Source organism: Rhipicephalus microplus, unplaced genomic scaffold, assembly GCF_043290135.1.
Source record: "Rhipicephalus microplus isolate Deutch F79 unplaced genomic scaffold, USDA_Rmic scaffold_14, whole genome shotgun sequence".
Lineage (NCBI taxonomy): Eukaryota > Metazoa > Arthropoda > Arachnida > Ixodida > Ixodidae > Rhipicephalus > Rhipicephalus microplus.
The window spans coordinates 16,764,091-16,787,500 of NW_027464587.1; the positions used below are offsets into that span (position 1 = coordinate 16,764,091).

Consider the following 23,410-nt stretch of genomic DNA (forward strand, 5'->3'; position numbering starts at 1 on the left):
TTAAAGAGTATAAATCACGTTTTTGCAGCTGATAGCTAGGAGGAATGTAAATACTGCAGATTGTGATCAGTTTATCAAAAAGAACCGTTCGAACAGCCACTGCCTCAAGGGATGTTTGGAGTTGTAAGTGTGTGCATGCAATTCCTTGATTTACTATGATGGCAACACCTCCGGATGATGTCATGGCATCATCACGGTCCTTTCGAAAAATAACGTATATACGAAGAAAATTTGTGTGTTTTGAATTAAGGTGTGTTTCTTGTACACACAGCACTTTTGGTGGGTGTTCGTGTAAGAGTTCTTGGATGTCGTCAAGGTTCCTGAGAAGGCCGCTGACGTTCCATTGTATAATTTGAGTGTTCATGGTGAATGTAAAATAGTGCTGTGTGTACGAAAAGCGAGTGGCTGTTTAGACGGGGAATTTGAGTTCACTTAACAGGGCCGTCACCGGGCCCTGTTATTTGCTTTTTTGTTTTCTTGGCGCGCTCCAAGGAGCCTCGCCGCTCTTTCGGCACCAGGGATACCGACGTATCCATTGCCTCCTCGGAGCCACTGGATGCCCGCACATGCGGGCTGTTAGTTCGGATTACGGGCCTCGCCTGGTGAGGGGAGGCCTTGAGACCCGAGGACTCTGGAGTCTCCGGTCTCTGTTTGGGAGTAGGCAATGTAGCCTGGGCTACAGCCGCCTTGGGGGCAGGTGCCACAACCGTCGGCTCTGTATGCGCGGGCCGAAGGAGTGGCGAAGGCTGGTGCGGCGGTGCCCCCTGACGCGCCGCATCAGCGTATGTAGGTCCATAGAATGGAGCGACTCTTCGCCGTGCTTCCTTAAATGCTATGTTCTCCTTTACCTTTAATGTAATTATTTCTTTTTCTTTTTTCCAATATGTGCAGGAGCGTGAATATGCGGCATGGTTTCCTTCGCAGTTTGCACAGTGTGGCGGTTGTTTGCAGTTCTCAGACACGTGGCCTAGGACTCCACATTGTGCACAGGTCTGGCGACCACGACAGGTTTTAGAGCCATGGCCATACCTCTGGCATTGGAAGCAACGACGAGGGTTTGGTATATACGGCCCGATAGATGTCTTGGTGTACCCTGTTTGAATAGAATCTGTTAGTTTACTGGATGCAAACGTGAGTATTAAGTGTTTCGTCGGTATTTCCTTATTATCTCTTCTGATGATAATTCTCTCTACATTAGTGACGTTTTGGCTCTTCCACCCTTCCAAAAGTTCAGTTTCGGTGAGTTCAAGTAAGTCTGCATCAGATACCACTCCGCGAGTGATGTTCATGGATCTGTGTAGTGTTACGGTGATCGGTACGTCACCAAACGTTGAGAGGCTGTCTAGCTTTACAAATTGTGCTTTGTCCCGAATTTCGAGGAGAGGATCTCCGCTAGCCATTTTCGTTACTTTGTATCCAGCCCCGAGAGTTTCAGTAAGACACCTGGCAACTACGAAAGGAGATACGGTCCTGGCTTGCTTTCCGGTTTTTTCACAGTGAATGACGTGGTAGTGGGGAAAAGTTTCTATTGGCTGGTTGAAGAAATTTATGACGTCGGTGCGTACCCGCTTTAGGCCGGTACGATCAGACAGTTGAGAGAATGCTCCATGCATGCCGGTCTTATTTTTGTTCAGCAGCGTTGGTGGCCACCCACCACGGAGCCCAACAAGGGGACGCTTCAAGTTTGCAGGTGCTGAAAGCTTGCAGACGTCAGCCGTACAACACTGCCATAACCCAATGCGCCTAGACCAAGGTAGGCTATTTGCACAGGGTTAACCCTTGCCGCCAGGAAAATTGGAAGTAAACAGAAGAGAGAAGTAGACAGGAAAGCTAAAAAAGTAAGAAAGACGAAGATGTAGGGAGAGAGAGATAGGAAAAGGCGACTGCCGATTTCTCCTGGGTGGGTCAGCCCAGGGGTGCTGTCTACGTAAAGCCGGGGCCAAAGGGGTGTGTTGCCTCTGCTGGGGGGCCTTAAAGGTCCAATCACCCAGCGTCAGCTCAACTCCCAGGATCCCCTTTTCCCCGGGCACGGCAAAGCCACGCACGGCTAGGCATGGGAGGGAGTAGAAACTCCCCCGTTAGCTCGGGTCCGTGGTGTCGCTACACACCAAACGCCTACTTGCGCAGGCGCCCCTGCGGGGCCTTTAGGAGCATTTACAGCAAGTGACTACAAACACAGATGTGCTTCGAATTACCAAAGAGCCCTTCTGGATGAATATCCATGAATAACATACATTAGAGGAAAAGTGTCAATGCGTTCCAATTGCTAACGTGTTTTTCTGAGGACGCAAAGCACAGAAAATTATATTGATATGTTCACAAATAGACGCGACAGATATTCTGGTGGCACACATGCAGTTATAGGTGAAAATTGCTTTAATTACGTGCAGTGTGACTCTTCAAGCGAGCCATGAGCAGCGTTCCTGGACCGAATGACGTCTGCCGAAGAATTGCCTTCGTCAGTTAGTTACACGCTACCGATTAGGCTAGACATCACGAGCCCCTGCAGAGAGTGCGTTTTGCCATTTAGCCGACTTGCACAACAGTTGTGTCGGCACTGAGCACAGCATCGTGGATTACTTGAGACGCACACATGACTGCTGTTTATTTAACTAAATATGATTGATCGATATGTGGGGTTTCACGTCCCAAAACCACCCTACAATTATGAGAGATTCCGTAGTGGAAGGCTCCGGAAATTTCGACCACCTGGGGTTCCGTTCTTTTAACATGCTGAATAGTTCTAGGTATGTGGTTGTGACTATGGCCTCGAAAGCAAGCTGCAGATGTTTTCACGCACCGACATCGCTATTGCTGGTAATAGATACTCAAAAATATGATTTGGCAGAATTCGGTGTGGTTGGCACAAGCGTGGAATCACTGGTACTGCACACTTTAGTCTTGAACTTAGTTACAGTGCAACACTACAGCACTGTAGCAAGCTACAGAAGAGAAGCGCATGCCAGCTACCATGCCAAAAAATAGTGATGATGGAAATTTTCTCATTTGACTTGCTGAAATAAATGATGCCCTAATTATCATGAGACTCAAACAGTTGGGGGATGTCTTAAGTAAATTAAATTAATTGATCACTTTGCAGGAACATAGTTTCTTCTTTGTATTTCTTATACAGTACTGCTTTTTCAGCAAGCTTGTTTTCCAAGGTAAGTATGGTCCAACGCATGTAGTGGGTGAGTGTGCAGCTGGGAAACAGCTGTTTAGTTCTACAAGAAATATACACTCGTACTACAACACTAGAATGTGCTAGAACACTAGAACCATCGCAATGTTCTTTCATGTATTTGTTTTGTAAAAGCTCACCCGAGCGAGCGAAACCGAAATTGGCCAAAAGCTGCCGTACTATACTTGCGGATGCCCTGCCTCAGTAGCCTCTGCTCTGCTGACAAGATAAGTTGTCACCAAGTATAGAAAATGAACAACACTGCACTGACTCCCGGCTGATATTTCATTGAAAAAATGTGGAACCAAGTACAAAAACACACATAAAGGTAGCTTTGTCAAAGTTACACACAATCCAGTTTGGCAAGGGCAACTGGCTACTCGCTGATGCCAGTCTTGTTCCTGCTCTTGCGAGTTGGTTCGCATGTTTAAAACGATGGTGGTTTTCTCAGAAATGGGATGACAACCACATTACCAGCAATGTTTTGGCAAGTGAAGCCCCATGACATGATTGCTCCTACTCTTCTAGGTGAAGACTGACACACATAGAAGTGTGGCAGTTTGGGCTAGTTGGTATGACATGACGATAGTTATAGCACGAGAACAGAACGACGACAACGAGACAAAAAGGACACAAGCGCTTGTGTCCTTCTTGTCTCTTTGTCGTCGTTCTAGTCTTGCGCTATAACTATCGTTATTGACACACAGTTTTGTTTGCCCTTTGTACGCTCTACCACAAGATGATGGAAGACGTAACACACGTGACATACCTGTGCTCTTATGATTATGCACATAAGTGGCATAAGCACTTGCAATTCTTCTGCAGGGGGAGGCCCTTGACCAGACAACGCCAGAAAAAAGGAGAAAGAAAGGAACTTTAAGACCACGCAAAAGACAGCAGTGTCCATGGAAGCCTTGCATAAAACAAGCCTGAAAAGTGTGTCAGTGAGGTGACTTTACGCTTGTACAAGAGCTTGACTTCCTTGGTTGTTGATGTAGGGCCGTGGATTGCTGTAGCCCTTGTGCTTGAGAACAAATCGGCTCTGAGCTTGTACTGTTTCTACGCGTAGTTTCACGTCTTTAACAGTGAAGCTGTTCTTGGCCCCTGTTGTAGATCGTCCTGAGATTCACCCACAGAAGGTGGGCAAATCCCACTACTTCACTCAATCCACTTCATTCATCCCAACTGCATGTCATCAGCTTCACTGTTTCATCACTGTACACCAAGCGAAGCTGGCCGAATTCTTTGCATTTACCAAGCCCTGGCAAGTTGCTGCAATTCGAGAAGCTTGAGATGCTCACCGTTTGGCCTGTGTGGCCGACTGCTGCCGCAGAGCAGTGGTGGTCACTTCCTCCGAGATCTGGTTCAGTGGCGAGTTGGGCTTCACCCGGATGCCGTAGTAGTGGTACTTGGAGTTGCCCCTGCACCAAGAGACATGCAACAACACAGGGACGTCACACTCGGCTGTTGAGCGAAATCATTCTTGTGCATCAGGGCATGCAAGCACCCCTCTGAACAATATCACACAAAAGCACCGTTTCCTTGTGCATTGAACGAGTATGTTGAATGAAGCCTGGCCACCTTTTCTGTGACTGGCAGACAGTGAAGTGCCAAACCAGTGCACACAACGCGTAGCAACAAAAGTAGCTGGGAGGCAAAAAGTCGAGGGCAATCACCGGAAGAAAAAGAAAAGAGGAGATAAAAAGACGCTGGCAGGAATGAGGAAAAGGGCACGTGCTACCTCAGCCTTCCAGGGCGGGAAAAGGGACTGGTCGCAAATCTCCCCAGTGGCTGTGCCCTTAAGTGCTTGAACATATTCAAACACAGCGCAACAACGAAATACATACTAAGAAAAAAGCGGACAAACCACAACACTCACTTGCAACCAAAGGTTTAGTGAAATCACACGAGAGAAAAAAGGACTAATATTCCCCTCACATAATCACGTGAGCTCATTAAAGCAAGAAACAAGACAAAAAGAGGGCGGGGACCGGCTAGCCGATTTGCATCTTGAACACAATAAAAAAAAAACTGAAATACAGATCACACGTACTCTTGATGACAACAAATGTTAAGATATTGTGCTATCTAAAAAATTAACTAGCTATCATGTGGAGTAATAGACGGTACGCTGATACATTGTTCACCCCTTTTTTCTCAATTACTTCTTTTGTGGTTTGATCTCGAAGTGTCGACAGCACCTCAGCGTCGTGGAACGTAGTTTAACAATGTCACAGTGCCCCATGTTGGGACACGCCAGCATGTTCCATGGACAACACCGGCTAGAGTCACTCTTCGCACTCTTATAATTCTCATACCCCCCACATCACAAATACAATTTTCTTCTCTGCAAGTAATTATCACACTCCCAAAAATTGCAGCAGTTTGTGTACTACATAAGCTTGGGGGATGCAAAAGACAAAACATTTCATTCCAGTGACACTACAAAGCTCAATATATATAGTACATAAAAAAGTGGGAATTTTTATACAAAAAATTACACCCCATCATGGGCACTATACATAAATGCTTGCAAAGACAGGCATGTTCATTATATTACACAATATCATAGAAAGTTATGTTTTTCAGGTTTAAGTGATATGGAAGTCTATAATGTAACACCTGGTAAGTACAATTTGATCTCTACCTATGTACTTGCCATATTTCAGAGCTTCTTGTTCTGATTATTTTATGCTTCCACGTTAAATTGTAAATATATTTTAGGGTGCTGCTGTTTTTTAATACTGTTCTTATAATTTCTTACAGGACTCGATGGCATTTAGAATGCAATGTACGGCTTTTTTCTGCATTCCATGAGGAGTATTAGAGCCTCCATGCATTGTGCTTTCGGCATCTGCAGCCATTTTCCCGACAATGGCAGTTGTTCAGGTGCATCTGCACCGCTTGGCACGCTTGCACTTTGGAAGCATTTTCCAAAACGATGGTCCCGCGTGATCACTTATGGTCAGCGGCAAGTTGTGCTCCCCAGGGAATCCTTAAAAGTACTTGTTGCTGGGCTAGTTGGTTCGTCATACTGAGGGAAACTTATAGACGCCTAAAAACACCACAAGAGAAAAGACAGCGTCACTCTGCGCTGATTGCACTGTCTTCACAGCTCCTTTGGTAGAAATGTCGTCCTGTCCTTCTGCAGCATGAACATACTTAATTACAGCGCAATACTAGAAACACAGGACAGGGAAGGAGCAAAAAAGAAAAGAAAAGACAGCGTCATTTTTTTTCTTTTCTCTTCTGATCTTTTCCTGTCCTATGTTTCTAGTGTTGCGCTGTAAACAAGTTCTCGATGGATCCCAACCAACTGGCCCAGCTTACCATCTTACTGAACGAACATACTTCTGACTCTTCTGTGAAGCGATATGTCGGCCTTGTCACTGTGTAAACGCTTTCATCACAGGCGCTCGTGGTATCAGAATCCATACTTGCTAGCTTTCCACAAAGTCACATAGCACAGAACTCAGTTGTGTGAGAGTCCAAGAACACTTTTTTTTAATTTAATAATACTGTCAACCCTCGCTTGAGGGTCATAACAGGGAGGGAGTACAATAGTACGTAACAACAGAAAACCAAAACAACTGGCACTCAAATAGCAATGAACACAAGAAACCAAAATTGGCATTAGTTCAATTCAACCATGACCAAAGCAAGCATCAATTTTTCTGTCAGAAGATTGCACATCGGTGTATCAGGCATGCGCTCTCTGCGCTGCCTGCCTTATAACGATAGCACTGCTATCACACATTTGACAATAAACTCTAAGGGCAGTCTTGTTCCTGCCATCGTGTAGTTGCCTCGATCCTTAATTGACCAGCATTGAAAACAGTACGTGGGGTCAGAAGTGGTCACTTCGGGACAAAGCTTCATCTCGGTCTCCGCGGAACCCCATCGATGGAAGTACTCAAGGCACCATCACGCCTGCAGCTGACTGGCAACCTCTCCGAGCAATGAAAACGCCCAAGATGGCAACAACTCCGAGCAGAAGCGCCCAAGATGGCAACAAGCAGTACCGCTGCACAAAGTGCGATCGGCGACACAGACCAAGGCAGTGTCCTGCGTATGGCAAGAAATGCAACATATGCCACCTGCCCAATCATTTTGCCGTGTGTTGTCAATGGGTGTCCGAAATTACTGAGGTCAGAAAAAACGACTGCGATGATGACTTCGACGTCCTGGAAGTGGGCGTTGGCAATAGAAAAGCCAGAGACAGGATAGTGGGAGCTGAGGTCGCGGGCAAGAAAGTCTCCTTCAAGGTTGACACAGGGTCACAGGCCAGCCTGTTACCATTTTCGGCGTACCAGAAAATACGTACTGCGGGACCCTTGACTGCTGCTACCTCAGTGCTACGGGCCTACAACGGAGGCGTCATAACACACTACAGAGCGACGCTGCAGAAAATAAAAGTAGGAAATGCTTGCAGCACAGTGCAGTTCTTTGTCGTCAAGCATGGCAATCAGGCAATACTAGGACTGGACGCGAGTGAAGCCTTAGGCTTTTTTAAACGCACCGTAACTACCGTAAGCGACTCAATAGACTACGAAGCCGTGACGAATTTCCAGCACCTCTTCCAGGGACTAGGCTGCTTGAAGCAACCATACAGCATGATCCTGCAACCAACAGCGGTTCCTGTCGTTCAACCAGCGCGGCGTATTCCCTTGTCCCTGCACGGCCCTCTTCAAGATGAACTACGAAGGCTGGAGCGCGAGGGCATCATCGTAAAAGAGAACGAAAAAGGATGGCAGAATTAGAATTTGCATTGATCCCAGAAAAATCAACGAGCACATAAAAAGAGAGCACTTCTAGCTCCCAAGGCGTGAAGATATGGAAGGGGAATTGGCCGGCGCCACAATATTCAGCTGCTTGGATGCATATTCCGGCTTTCACCAGGTCCCACTTGACGAACAGACGTCCAAAATTTGCACTTTCTCAACTCCTTTCGGCAGGTACCGCTACCTTCGATTGCCCTTCGGCATTTCTTCAGCGCCTGAAATTTTTCAAAGAACAATGAGTCAAGTATTTGAGGGCTTTACAGGTGTACACGTGTACATAGACGATATTTTGGTGTGGGGAGCAAACAAACAGGAGCATGATCGCAGACTAATTGCTGTCTTGAAAGCAGCCGAAAAAGTTGTTTTTACGTTCAACGCTAGAAAACGCAGGTTTGGTGTTACGGAAATTCAATTTCTTGGCGAGATCGTCGAACGTGAAGGCATTTCGCCAGACCCAACACTTGTGAAAAGCCTGCTTGAAATGACAGAGCCAAAGAACAAAAATGATGTTCAGCGCATGCTCGGTGTGCTCAACTACTTCGCCAAGTATGTGCCGCGCCTTTCTGAGCGAACTGCGCTTCTCCGGGCGCTTATCAAAGCGCACTCAGCATTTGAGTGGACTGAGAACCACAGAAGAGAGTGAAAATGTATCACACAGGCTCTAACCATGACACCTGTCCTCGCTATCTTTGATCCCCAAGGACAGTCCAAAATAACATGCGATTCATTAAAAGACGGCATGGGTGCAGCACTTTTGCAGTGCTACGATGGTGATGAGTGGCGTCCAGTGGCATACGCTTCCCGTGCTCTAACGCAAGCTGAGCAGTGCTATGCGCAGATTGAGAAGGAGACGCTCAGCATTTCGTTCGGCTGTGACAAGTTTCACCACTTCGTGTACGGGCACAAAGTTTTGATTGAGACTGACCATAAACCGCTCTTATCTATTGCTGCGAAGGATATCTGTGACATGCCTCCCTGCCTTCAGAGATTTTTTCTAAGGCTTCTGAAATATGATTTCTGTTTGCAGTTCGTACCGGGCAAACATCTCGTCTTGGCCGACATGCTGTCAAGATCATGCCCAGCTAGTTCTGAGGACAGCCCTGGAGCCGTGGGCGACGTGGAGGTGCACGCAGTGCAAGTTCTGGGCTATTTGGTCACAGATGCAAGGCGACGGAAGCTGGAGCAAGAAACTGCGAATGATGGTTACCTGAGCACTGTCATCTCCAGCTTGTCAAGCGGTGAGAACCTGCAGGGTGAACTGAAGCCGTTTTTGTCAGAGCTTTCTGTCGTGAAGGGCGTATTGCTAAAAGGAACGAAAGTGGTCATACCAAAAAGCATGCGACTTGAAATTCTTGGACGTATTCATTCTGGGCACCTAGGATTGCAGAAATGCAAAGAAAGAGCACGACATCTGGCTTTTTGGCCTGGGCTCAGCAATGACATCACACTGCTGATTCAGAGCTGCCCTACTTGTTGCAAGTTTTCTTATAAGCAACCGAAAGAACCATTTCTCATGCGCCCAGTACCAGTATGCACATGGATTCGTGTGGGCGTGGACATTGTTTCGTTTGAAGGAAGTTCGTACGTCGTCGCGTTCGACGCGTTTTCAAACTTCCCAGAAGTACAGAAGCTCCATGACACTACCGCAAGAACAACAATTGCAGCACTGAGTGCTATGTTTGCTAGGTACGGCATGCCTCTGGAGGTATGTACAGACAACGGGCTGCAGTTTGCAAGTTATTAGTTCCCAGAATTCGCAACAAAATATGACTTCGCTCATGTCACATCAAGTCCGCACTTCCCACAGTCAAATGGTCTGGCTGAGAAAAGAGTACAGATCGTGAGACGCCTCCTCAAGAAAAGTGAAGATTCGCGCGAAGACTTCTGGTTAGGCTTGTTGGCCTACCGCTCTACGCCGCTTGTGGATGGCCGATCACCTGAAGAACTCCTTCAAGGTAGGCACCTGAGGTCAAACGTACCAGACTTTGGCGGCGTACAGTCAACATCAGTCAAAAAGCATCATCAGAGTGACGGCGGAAAGCCCTTATCACCCTTGGGTAGAGGGGCGATCGTACGGCTTAGGGACTCAACATGGTCTCCGAAAGGTATTGTGATGAGAAGAACGTCCCCGAGGTCCTACGGTGTAGAAACGGAAGATGGTCGGGTGTTTAGACGTAACAGACGGCATCTCCTTCAGACTCGTGAATCGTGGACAGCAGACGTGAGTGATGATGATTGTGGTCCCTCCGAGACTAGGTCCGCTGAATGTGGGGCACCTGCATCGAGTAGCTCCGTTGATGCTACACCGCGCCAGCCTAGACCGCACCCTCAGGTGGCGTCCGCCGGTGGTGTTCTAGTACCAGCTACACCACACCACGGGCAATCTCCTCCCAGGCTGACACTGGTCCCAAGAAGATCGGGTCGCACCACTAAGCCACTGCAGCGGCTTCGTTACGATGCGGCCTTTAATCAAATAACCTGAACTCATTCCTTACCCCTCAGAGGATGTATCAGGCATGCGCTCTTTGTGCTGCCTGCCTTATCACGATAACACTGCTATCACACATTTAAAAATAAACTCTGAGGGCAGTCTTGTTCCTGCCATCATGTAGTTGACTCGATCCTTACTTGACCAGCATTGAAAACAGTACAATCGGTACTATTAACAACATGATGGGGTAAACGATTCCATTGTTCTATGGTATCCAGAAAAAAAATGACCACCGAACCATGTCAGTGCGAGCGTTGAAAGGTTTAATGGAGGCATCATGATTCAATCTAGCGCTACGTTTTCCGGGAAGGCGTATGTACTCGTCTTTAGGTAATTTTAATATCCCTTGCATTACGCGATATAACGTTTTAAGCTTTTTTTTTGTTTTCCGATTTCCAGTGGCTCTAAATTGCATGAATTGAGCATGTCAGTTACTGAATCCCGCCTTCTATATCCAGAGCACACATACCATACTGCACACCCCTGAATACGTTCTAATTTGGTAACTAAGTGTTTTTGTTGAGGGCTCCAAACCACGAAGGCATACTCCAATCTAGGTCTAATATATGTTTGGTATGCAAGCAGCTTAACGTGTTTTGGTGTTTTATGCAACTTCGCTTGAGGATAACAAAGTTTTTTGAATGACTCAGAACAAACTGATTCAATATGACGGTGCCAAGTTAAGTTGTTTGTAATTGTCACCCCTAAGTATTTAAAATATGTTGTTTCACAGAGGGTGTTGCTCCCGATGCTGTATTGAAATTTGAGAACATTTTTTTATTGGTAATGTGCACATAAGTTGTTTTTTTTTTTTTGTGGTTAATTTGCATATCCCATTCGCGACAACGCAATTCCAAATATTCAAGACACTTGTTCAACTTAAGCTGATTATCAGTACAGCTTACAGGCATATAAATCAAACAATCATCAGCATAAAGTTTCATCTTAATAGGGGGCTTTACAATAGTACTTATATTGTTGATCTACAATAAAAACAACAGCGGGCCAAGAACGAACCCTTGAGGCACACCTGAAAACACATCTAGCGTAGCTGAAAGAGAACCATCAATCCTCACCGCTTGCTTGCAGTTACTCAAGTATGCACCAATCCAATTTATAATTTCATCACTGAATCCCATTTTTCTCAGTTTAAAAAGCAGCTTAGTGTGGTTGACAACATCAAAGGCTTTAGCAAAATCAATGCAAATTACATCAACCTGTTTGCATTCGTCTATAGCCAAACTAAAATCATGAATCGTTTGAATCGACTGTGTCACTGTGGACTTGCCGCTTCTAAATCCATGCTGACAGTCATTAAGTAATTGATTGACCTCCAAGTGAACCATGATATGCTTTGCTTTAATATGCTCTATAACCTTGCAGCAAATCGACGTAAGTGACACAGGATGATAGTTGCTAATAACCATTCGGTTGCCGGCTTTAAACAAAGGTATGATAATTGCACAGATCCAATCCTGTGGAAGAGAGTGAGTTTCTAAAGATTTTTCTAAGATAATAACAAGAAAGAACGATACCCATTCTGCATATCTTTTCAGAGAGGCAGCTGGTATTTTGTCCAGGCCGCTAGTCTTTTTTGCATCTAGATTTAGAAACCGAGAAGTACAGCTTTTTGATCAAATAACAAGGGTTCGATCGGACATGCGCATGAAGAATGCATGTTGCTATCACCGCGCACATCTGACGACATCGTGAACACCGACTCGAAAAACCTGTTGAACTCGTCTGCTATCTCAATCTTTTGCATCGCAGTTCTCGATTTGGCAGTGATCTGTTCAATCTTTTTTTCTGCCGCTCATGTAAAGCCAGAACTTTTGAGGCACACTTTTAATGAATTCAGCGAGGGTATGTTGGAAAAACTTACTCTTTGATTTGGACAAGGCTTCTTTTAGGGATTTACGAGCTTGAGATAGTTTGGTAGCGTTCCTGCCTTTTTTCCGTAGCCTTTTAATTTTTCTTTGCATGTGAATTATATTCCTGGTTATCCATGCGCAGCGTTGTTTTACCTTTTTAAGACGAGATGGGATAAATCTATATACACAGGTGTCCACGATTGTCTTAAATCAATTCCATATTGTCTCATTGGATTAATATTTTGAGGCGGACTGAAATTCATCAAAGGCAACTTCTAAGAAATCTAAAATAGAAGTGTCATCAGCTTCCACAAAAATTTTAATTTTTACACGGAATACAGACTTTGAGCGAGCAGTTTTCTTTGTGGTAATATTAGTAACAACTAGCCGGTGGTCAGATATGCCCTCTTCTGCTGACACCATGTAGTCTTCCAACTGGCTTGATAAGAACACAAGGTCGAGCATTGACTTGGTCTCAGTAGTTATTCTAAAGGCTTCCTTCAAGATTTGCGTAAGGTTGTGTGAAAACAATATCTTTAATAACTTATCTCAGCTTGCAGTTTCGATATCACCAGGCGTCAAGGTTTCCTAGTAAATATGAGGAAGGTTAAAATCACCAGCCATTATCAACTGCGTGCTATTGTTTATGTTGTTACACAAAAAAATATTTAGGGTCATCTAAGAATTCAGGCGATGTAGCGGGGGGTCTATAAACGGCTCCAATTAGGTATACCAGGTTTCCGTAAGTTATCTTACACCATACGGACTCCTGTAAGGTGTAATCAATTAGTGCTGCACGAATTGAAGGTTTCACGACAATCGCAACGCTGCCCCCTCAGGAGTCTCGATCCCACCTGAACATAGTGTATCCCACCGGAACAATGCAGTCGTTTGATATGGTGCTGCTGAGCCACGTTTCTGTTATGATTACTACATGAACAGAGCGTGATAATATTGCCACGTTCCATTTCCCAAGTTTTTGTTATCGTCCAAAAACACCACACGATTCTCAGCACAAACCGCGCCTGCAGTTTTCGAGAAGGTTACGGACTGTAGTAGATCATTTCGATAAGATCACGCCCACTGTGCGAACGGTACAGATTGTTCTGGAACCTACGCCACCGCCAGCGATAACGCTAGAACATTCGACGGCAAGGGTATAAATTCCGACGCGCTTCGCCGCTTGTCAGTAATTGATCGAAGGCCGACGCTCCGTTCGCCGCTATCAGTCCAAGACTGCTGCTGTTATCGGACTTTCCGTTTACTGGGCACAGGTTCGCCCAAATAAACAGTTAAATCCCAACACAAAGTCTCCTGTCTTCGACCACGTCACGACCCCGTGACATCTGGTGGAAGTGCTGCTTCGTTCATGTACCGGACGCCCCCGTCAAGCCGTGAACCCAGCCCACGTCGCGGAGAAGACACCGACGCCAACCAAGAGCAGCGAACAAGCCGCCGACAGCAAGGTCTCCCACCGGAGTACGGGCTTCTACAAGACAAGGCGCGGAAAGCCAAGGCCATGACCTCTACTGCAGCGACTAAGACAACCGGAGCGTCCCAGCCCGCGATCGTCATTCATCAACCCAGGGAACCACCAACCTTTCATGGGTCATCGTTTGAAGACCCGGAAACCTGGCTAGAAACATACGACCGTGTGGCCGCCTTCAATGACTGGACAGACAAAGAGAAGCTAGGGCATGTGTATTTCGCCTCGGAAGATGCTGCTCGGACCTGGTTCGAGAATCATGAGCGAAGCCTCACAACGTGGGACGCCTTTTGCGCCAGGTTCCTCACCACTTTCGCAAGTGTGGTGCGCAAGGAGAAGGCCGCAGCTCTCCTCGAAACCCGCATGCAGATGCCAAATGAAAACGTGGCGATATTCACGGAAGATATGATTAAACTCTTCCGCCACGCTGACTCCGACATGTCCGAGGAGAAGAAGGTGCATCTACTTATGCGAGGAGTAAAGCAGGAACTCTTCGCCGGGCTGATCAGAAACCCGCCTAAGACGGTCGCCGAATTCATTTCAGAAGCATCTACGATAGAGAAGACGCTCGAGATGCGCACGCGGCAATATAACCGTAGCTTCTCGTCGACAAGCTACGCCGACATGCAAACGCTCGTAACCACTGACTTGCGTGAGACGATCCGAGCAATCGTGCAAGAGGAGCTGCGAAAATTACTTCCTTCAGCGCAGCCTCACGTGGAATCCATCGCGGACGTCGTACGCCAGGAGATTCAGCAGTCGCTGGGCGTTCCTCAGCTTCAAGAGCCGCAGCTGCAAGTCATGAGCTATGCTGCTGCTGCACGCCGCCACGCCCCTCCTCCACGCGCACGCCAAAACGCCGCCCATCGCACTTCCGTCGCCAGACACCACCGCCACAACCACCCCCACCGACGACCTACCGTTCGCCAGCGGGCCAGTGCAGTGCGCCGAGGAAAACCGACGTTTGGCGCACCCCTCACCACCGCCCACTGTGCTACCACTGCGGCGAGGCCGGGCACACTTACCGCCGTTGCCAGTACCGACAGATGGCACTGCGTGGCTTCGCCGTCGATGCACCACGTCCGCAGCCAGGGGAACGGCCACGTGACATCGCCGACTACCTGACAGGAACTCAATGGACACCACGAAGTCCTTCCCGTTCGTCGTCGCCCAGCCGCCGCATGTCACCGCACCCCCGGCAGTACTCCGGCTTAACGCGGGGCCGGTCTCCTAGCCCGTATCCGGGAAACTAAGGGCAGCAACCGGTGGAGGTGCAGTTGCTGTGCGACGAACTACCGAAGATCCTCTGACGACGACGACGCCGCGACGGAGCTTTCCGAACACAACCCCAACCAGGCAAAGCCCTGACGGCGAAAGCTCACTTACCGAAGGTGGCCTGACGACGCAACATGGAAGCAGCGGAACAAGCCGACGCAGCCGTGACCCAACGCCACGCCCCAACTGTAATGCGAGACGGCGAACTAGCGACCTCGACGTTCTTATCGACGGCCACAGTGTGACCACTCTCGTCGATACTGGAGCCGACTATTCTATCATCAGTGGGTCGTTCGCCGCGAAGTTAAAGAAAGTTAAGACAGCTTGGAAAGGCCCTGAAATCCGCACAGCCAGAGGTCATCTCGTAACGCCTGCAGGAATCTGCACAGCGAGAGTCACCACTAACGGCCGTATTTATCCTACAGACTTCGTGGTCCTACAGCGTTGCTCGAGAGATGTCATCCTTGGCATGGACTTCTTATGCCTCCATGGTGCTGCCATCAACCTAAAAACAAAGTCGATAACGTTATCCACAGAAGAAGCACTACCGCCGCGCACGCGGTCAAGACACCATGCCTTGAATGTGCTGGAAGAACAAGTCACCATTTCGCCTCGCTCAAGCGTCATTATTTTAGTCGGCGCTCCTAAATCACCTGACTTGGAAGGCGTCGTTGAAGGCAGTCAGCATCTGTTGGTCACTCGAAATATTTGCGTCACAAGAGGAATTGCAGAGCTGCGGGAGGCAAAGCAACGGTTATGCTCACGAATTTCAGCAATGAGTACAAACATGTGAACAAAGGAACAACGGTCGCATACATCGAAGAAATTGTCGAAGCCACCAGTGCTTTCGCCCTCGCCGATTCTGCGGAACCTGCTCAGAGGAACCAAGCCCCTCCCATAGCTTTCGACGTCAATCCCAGACTTCCGAACGATAAGCAAGAACAGCTCAAGGCCCTGCTCCTGCAATACGAAGATTGCTTTTTGTTGTCATCGAAAATTCAGCAGACCCCAATCACGAAACATCGCATCATAACCGAAGAAAATGCCAGACCACTCCGTCAGAGCCCGTACAGGGTTTCGACGGGAGAACGTGAGGCCATGAAGAGACAAGTTGATGAAATGCTGCGGGATGACACTATCCAGCCATCCAAGAGTCCATGGGCATCCCCCGTGGTGTTAGTGAAGAAAAAGGATGGGATCCTACGTTTCTGCGTCGATTATCGCCGCCTGAACAAAATCACAAGAAAGGACGTGTATCCTCTCCCACGAATAGACGACGCACTTGATCGGCTCCATAACGCCAAGTACTTTTCGTCGATGGACCTCAAGACTGGCTATTGGCAAATCGAGTCCACGAAAGAGACCGAGAGAAGACGGCGTTTATAACACCGGACGGCCTCTTCGAGTTTAAGGTGATGCCCTTCGGCTTTTGCTCAGCGCCTGAAACTTTTCAACGCGTTATGGATACAGTACTGGCAGGATTGCCTTGTGTACTTGGACGATGTCGTCGTGTTTTCCTCGAGTTTCGACGAGCATCTTCGACGCCTTGAAGCTGTACTTCAAGCCATCAAGACGTCCGGACTCACACTGAAGCCCGAAAAGTGCAGATTTGCGTATGAGGAGCTCTTGTTTCTGGGGCACGTTATCAGCAAGACTGGAGTTCGTCCCGATCCACGGAAAACAGCCGCCTTCGCCGACTTCCCGCCACCCACTGACAAGAAGGCCGTGCGACGATTTCTGGGCCTGTGCGCCTATTATAGGCGGTTCGTAAAAAACTTCGCCCGCATCGCCGATCCTCTCACTAACCTTACCAAGGCCGACGTGGAGTTCAAGTAGGAAACGCCACAGGAACACACTTTCCAGGAGCCTAAACATCGCCTTCAGACACCTCCGTTACATGCCCATTTCGACGAATTCGCCGAGACAGAAATACATACTGACGCAAGCAGCGTAGGTCTTGGCGCCGTTCTTGTGCAGACGGACATGAAAGGGTTATTAGTTATGCCAGCCGATCGCTATCCAAAGCAGAAGCAAATTATTCCACAACAGAAAAGGAGTGCCTCGCCATCATCTGGGCTACGTCAAAATTTCGCCCCTACCTCTACGGCAGGCCATTCAAAATTGTGAGCGACCACCACGCCTTGTGTTGGCTAGCCACCTTGAAGGGCCCTTCAGGTCGCCTCGCACGATGGAGCCTGAGACTTCAAGAATATGACATTACTGTCATTTACAAGTCCGGCAAAAAACACTCCGACGCCGACTGTCTCTCTCGTGCGTCTGTCGACCAACTGCTACACGACGACCCGGATGACGCCTACTTCTTGGGAACGATAACTACCGACGACTTCGCTGAACGACAGCGGGCCGACCCGGAACATAAGGCCCTAATAGAATACCTCGAAGTCAGGACCGCCGAAGTCCCGAAGGTATTCAAGCGCGCACTTGCGTCGTTCTTTCTACGAAACGGTCTTCTACAAAAGAAAAACTTTTCACCGCTTCGAGCTAAGTACCTTCTTCTGGTGCCTTCAGCTCTGCGACCAGAACTCCTGCAGGCCCTGCACGACGATCTGACGGCAGGGCACCTCGGTGTTTCTCGCACGCTCGCGAGGATACAAGAAAGGTACTACTGGCCACGTCTTATCACCGAAGTCACTCGTTATGTGAGGACATGCCGGGACTGTCAGCGACTCAAGACACCGCCGACAAGGCCAGCGGGACTTCTGCAGCCAATTGATCCACCTTGCCGACCTTTCCAGCAGATTGGTATGGACCTACTGGGGCCGTTCCCGACGTCGGCTTTCGGAAACAAGTGGATACGTCGATGTCGAACACAAGACGTGGGACGGCATTCTTCCGTATGTGACCTTCGCATACAACACGGCGGTGCAGGAGACGACGCAGATATCTTCATACAAATTGGTCTACGGAAGGAGCCCAGCAACGACACTCGATGCCATGTTACCCAACGTCACCGACGAAGAAAGCCTCGATGTGAGCGAGTACCTTCATTGTGCCGAAGAAGCCCGACAACTTGCGCGTCTCCGTATCAAGAATCAACAGACGACAGACAACCACCGTTACAACCTTCGACGACGTTTTGTGGAATACCAGCCCGGTGAACGTGTTTGGATGTGGACGCCGATACGCCGACGTGGACTAAGTGAAAAAGCTTCTGCGACGCTACTTCGAACCGTACAGGGTGGTTCGACGTCTCGGCCCACTTGATTACGAGGTTGTCCCCGACGGCATCACGAACTCTCAACGACGCCGATCGCGACCTGAAGTCGTGCATGTCGCGCGCCTCAAGCCGTTTCATGCGCGTTAACAAACTGAAACAGTGTTTTTTGTATTATTGTTTCATCGTAATTTATTCATTGTACTTTCTTGCATTATTATTGTATCTTCATCTTTAGTTAAAGCATCGGGACGATGCCTTTTTTTCAGAGGGGGCAATGCCACGTTCCATTTCCCAAGTTTTTGTTATCGTCCCAAAACACCACATGATTCTCAGCGCAAACGGCGCCTGCAGTTTTCAAGAAAGTTCCGGACTGTAGTAGATCATTTCGATAAGATCACGCCCACTGTGCGAACGGTACAGATTGTTCTGGAACCTACTCCACCGCCAGCGATAACGCTAGAACATTCGACGGCAAGGGTATAAATGCCGACGCGCTTCGCCGCTTGTCAGTTGTTGATCGAAGGCCGACGCTCCGTTCGCCGCTATCAGTCCGAGACTGCTATCTGTGCAAGACTACTGCTGTAATTGGACTTTCCGTTTACCAGGCACAGGTTCGTTCAAATAAACAGTTAAATCCCAACACGAAGTCTCCTGTCTTCGGCCACGTCACGACCCCGTGACAATATGAGACACTTTAGATCAGTCACTTTGTTTGCGATGGTAGGAGCATTTAACAGTATGACAGTTAGCTATGATGATGACGGCGTTACACCTAGAGGACTGTAGGGGGCGTTAGATTCATTTGATGCCTCTAATGGGTTATCTCGATCACCTTTCCCTGTTTGTTCTGCAAAGGGAAAGGTTTTTGCATTTTATGGTCCCAGCCATAAAACCTTCCATCTACATTAAGTTTATCGTGAACCAGCATTGTTTTTTTCCCCTGAGCCCTATCTGCTGCCACACTATCCCACAGTTTCTTCCATACATGTACGGTTTCTTGGGCATAATCGCTACTCACATCAAACTGCCTTTCAGTTTTCCACAGTTCGTTATTACGCGTTCCTTCTCTTTGAAATCATAAAATTTCATTATGGCCGGCCTAATTTTTCCCGATTATTCTCTGCCGATTCGATGAATTCTCTCTATTATTGTGGTCTTGACTGAGTATTTTGTGAAACACGTTTTCCACAACAGACGCCATTAAGTCCGCCTCAATTTCAAACTTTTGCTCAGGAATGCCGAAAACTACGAGGTTATTTCTTCGACTTTGGTTTTCATATTCAACAAGCTTTTCTGCCTGCCACTGCACAACGGACTCTAAGTATTCAATCCGTACATTTATTTCTTGAATTAGTGCAAAAGATTGTGCAAGTTTGTCGGTATTAGCATTTAGAGCAATATATGCCTTAATTGTTATAGTCACGTCACTGGCTTCCTTTTGATTTCTTAGGATTTGCTCCAGTATTTCCTTAGTATCTGGTCCCGGGTTTTCCTCTGCGTCACCCGACATCAACAGGCACAAAGTTACAGACCACCAATCAACTGCAATAGCACAGCAGTAGCATATTTTTTACTTCTGCCAACTGCCAACGATCTTCCAACTAAACTTGGGAATACACACAACTGCCAAAACCACCTAACAAACACAACTGATGCCTAGGGAAGCGGCGTAGGCCTAGCGCACCCCACAAAGGCAGACAGATGCAAAAGCTGTGGTCACCTTCGTTTGGTATGGTGGTGATCATCGCCGCACTAAGAGAAGGCGACCGCGGGTCTCCTGGCCACTGGTCTTCACCCAGATGTGCGGTACTACAGTGCCTAGAATACACTTAGTGGTACTCTATGGTGTGGTTACCATGAACTAGTATAGGAGTACTGTGAAATTGCTTTACTGCAGCACCGCAACTGTCGCAGCTGGAAAGGCTGACATACGCGAAATTCAGAAATTACACTGCTGCGGCAGTTACTTTTCAGGAAATTCGAGGTAGCATTCGTACAAACAGATTAGGTCACACTTTGGGAGTCTCCCAGACAATTCCGGAAAGTTGGAGGGCATTTCAAAACTATGCATTTTATTTCGATGAGGTTGATTTTCAATGAGTTTGCTGTGCTCCAACACGATAATTTTGATAGCACTTTGTTAAATTCAATCATGAAATCCTTTGCAGTTACAAGAATTGTAGTGTCCTCCGCATGCATAATAAATTTTATATGATGATTAATGCTCACTAAAAGTGCAACGGCCTCAGATTCTTCCTTGTGGTACTCTTGCAATAAGTGGTTTCACGGTGGACGCGCATATACTGATAACCACTTTTTTCATGCGACGCTGAAGGTATGATTTTACTAATTTCAGGAAGATTCTCTGAAAGCCATAGTAGTTTCATTCTTCTTCAAGTGTGGTATGGTTCATGCACTCAGGTGCACTCGAGTAGTCTACAAATATTCCCAATCTACATAGCTGATGTTCTAACGATTCTAATATGATTTTCTTTTGTGTTAGAAGGGCAGTTTCAGTAGACTGACTTTTCGTAAATCCAAACTGCATATTTGTCATTAATCTATGCTTAGTTATAAAGAATGTAGTGTGACCACGAATTAACTTTTCTAATGGTTTTGGAAAAATTGGTAAGACTGATATTGGTCTATAGTTAGAGTGTTTCTATCCCCGCCCTTATGCAACACTATAGCCTGGAGGCTTTTTGAAAGAGTACCACAAGATAGAACAATATTGTAGATGTGTGTCACGGTCGGAGTGATGGCACATATTATGTACTTTGAAGGCACGATTTCGAAACCATCAGCATCACAACATTTACAGTTAACAATTGATAAACATGTGTCAGGTACTTCCTTATGTGCTGAAAAGCTACATGCTCAAAATAACCGTGATTGCCAAGCTCTCATGATGGAAGGAATCATCTTAAAAAGCATACCTTGTCCACATAAATGAGCCTTCACTTATGCCCTTAAAACGCGTTTTTCTCAAGATCCATTTTTGGGCAATTTCATGAGGTTAGACATGATTTTGATAATTCTGATAGCCTGCTTGAAATGAAATTTCACCCACATTTCTTAACATTTTTTTTAAAACTTGATATTATCACAAGCCAAAAGTAAGCAATTAGTGTGGGCTGAGGATTCTAAGAATTGTCACATTATAATTTTCCTTGACGATCGCAATGTTTTATATACACTTTGGTGATAGTTATATGTATGCCGCAGTTAATGTGGATAAATATGAGGGTTCAATGGCTTAGAACCATAAAAGTTTAGTGGCATAAAATGTTTGTCCATAACGAGCTATACTTTACACATTTTCATGGCACAAAACAAAAACTGCGCAACTTACTGTAAAACTGATTACACAATTGAAATCATCAGATTATACATATGAAATTTTATACCCCTAGGCTACAGATGAAGGCAACTTATTTTCCCGAATCGCATCTCTTCTTAACGCTGTCGTTTGGTAGGTGCAATGAGTAAACGAATGATGTATAGACTGGTGGAGGAGCTGTGCGCCTCACGAGAAGAAGAAGGCCTCTCACCGAGTGCCAAGTCGTCGTGTGCGCAAGCCAAGGAAAACAGAACGGATGAGCTTTCCAAAGGAAGCGGCATTGACGGGTTCCAGCTTGTGTTCCCCGCAGTGCCGCAGGTAGTGGTTGTACAATGTGCTCCGCGGCAACGACACCCCCTCCGCAGTCTCGTAGTTGTCGATCAACCACTGCACCTGCACACACCACTAGTTTTGGCTCACAGCGCAATGTTTTACGCAGGCACCTCAGTAAAATTTTATGCCATGCAAGCACATTATCTGTAGCTTAGGGTGCCTTTGAGCTGTTGCCAAGTTCATTATTTTACCAAAATGTTGAGTATACAGCTACTAGTGTATTTAAGTGTTGAAAAATTATAATGAAAAATCGTGATTTCCCAATTCAGCCAAGAGCGCATTCAAGTGTAATGTGGCTAGGTCACAACAATGCACAATCCAAAATAGGTTATAAGGATACCTCTCAGCTGTTTCCTTTTTGCAGAGCTCGCACAAAAACAGTGTTTCGCACCCCCAGTAAAAGTGCCAAATCAAGGCTCCTTGCCCCTTGCGACCAGCCGTATAAGGACAGGTTGCCTCGCTGTGTTCCCAGCACCTTGCATATTGCCAGGGGCTTTGCCTGTGAACGGTGAACATTGTTTTGCTACCGTGGCCTGCTTCACATGTTTTGCTCTGATGCAATAGTGTCAAACTTATTTGGAAGTAAAGATGCAAAAAAATTTATCTTCAGAAAATAAAAACCCCATAGCCCCAAGCAGTGACATAGCTGGAGATAGCATACCAGGCCTGTGCCCTCGCCCGTCTTCCCTCCAGATTTTTTTAAACCATGGCACACAGAACCCAAAATGACATTCGACCACATATGCCTGTTCAGCTCCCACATCATACCGTGGAGACACCCCCCCCCCCCCCCCATAAAAAATTCTGCCAATGCCCGTCTCAAACAGTGGTCCTATTTCTAATATTATTACAAACAATGAAATAAATCTCGCCTGCCAAGCAAATTGCAACACAGTGCACCATCCTCGTCATATTCAAAACAGTAACGGTGGAGCAAAGCATTTAAGTTTTATAAATTAGATGAACATAAGAAGCATGCTAAAACAGATCAAGCTTAATTGTGATCTTTTGTGTGTGACCTGAATCCCGTAAATGTTTACTTACGTGAAAGGTAGTGTTCACATGTACAAAGGTACAGTTATACCAGATATATGTGGTACATGTTTGGCCAAAAGACCCGTGGCCTTCTTTTTGTAAGTGCCCCAAAAATGGGGCCACAGGTCTGCTCAAGCAATCAAGCACAGCTGTTGTTCTTGGCCACTTTCTTGCACAATATGCAATAATCAAGACAAAAAACACAAAACAAAGAAACAAACGAATTGTTAATTGAAATGCATAAACTGCTCCACTATACAAGTGACTAGCAAAGCCAGTGGGTTAATACAACAGTGTCAGTACAATTAAATCATTTTATTTTTATTTATGTAGAAAATTCTGTGGTGACTGAAGACCAGGCAGGTGGGAAACATTACAATAAACAATGTATGCAAACATCAAGAAAAAATATTGTGATAAACAAATTTGCAAGAATACA

The 23,410-nt window shown here is 46.7% G+C and overlaps 1 protein-coding gene across 8 annotated transcripts in view; it reads right to left on the minus strand.

Moving 5' to 3' along the window:
• The window catches only part of LOC119180874 (transcription factor RFX3), a 327,700-nt gene that overhangs the window by 174,506 nt on the left and 129,784 nt on the right, over positions 1–23,410 (minus strand). For all 8 annotated transcript variants that reach the window (XM_037432010.2, XM_075882891.1, XM_075882892.1 and 5 more), the window contains 2 exons: positions 21,815–21,996; positions 4,483–4,602 (listed from right to left, as the gene is read on the minus strand). In XM_037432010.2, the coding sequence (XP_037287907.1) occupies positions 4,483–4,602; positions 21,815–21,996 (302 nt within the window). The remainder of the gene's footprint in view (positions 1–4,482; positions 4,603–21,814; positions 21,997–23,410) is intronic.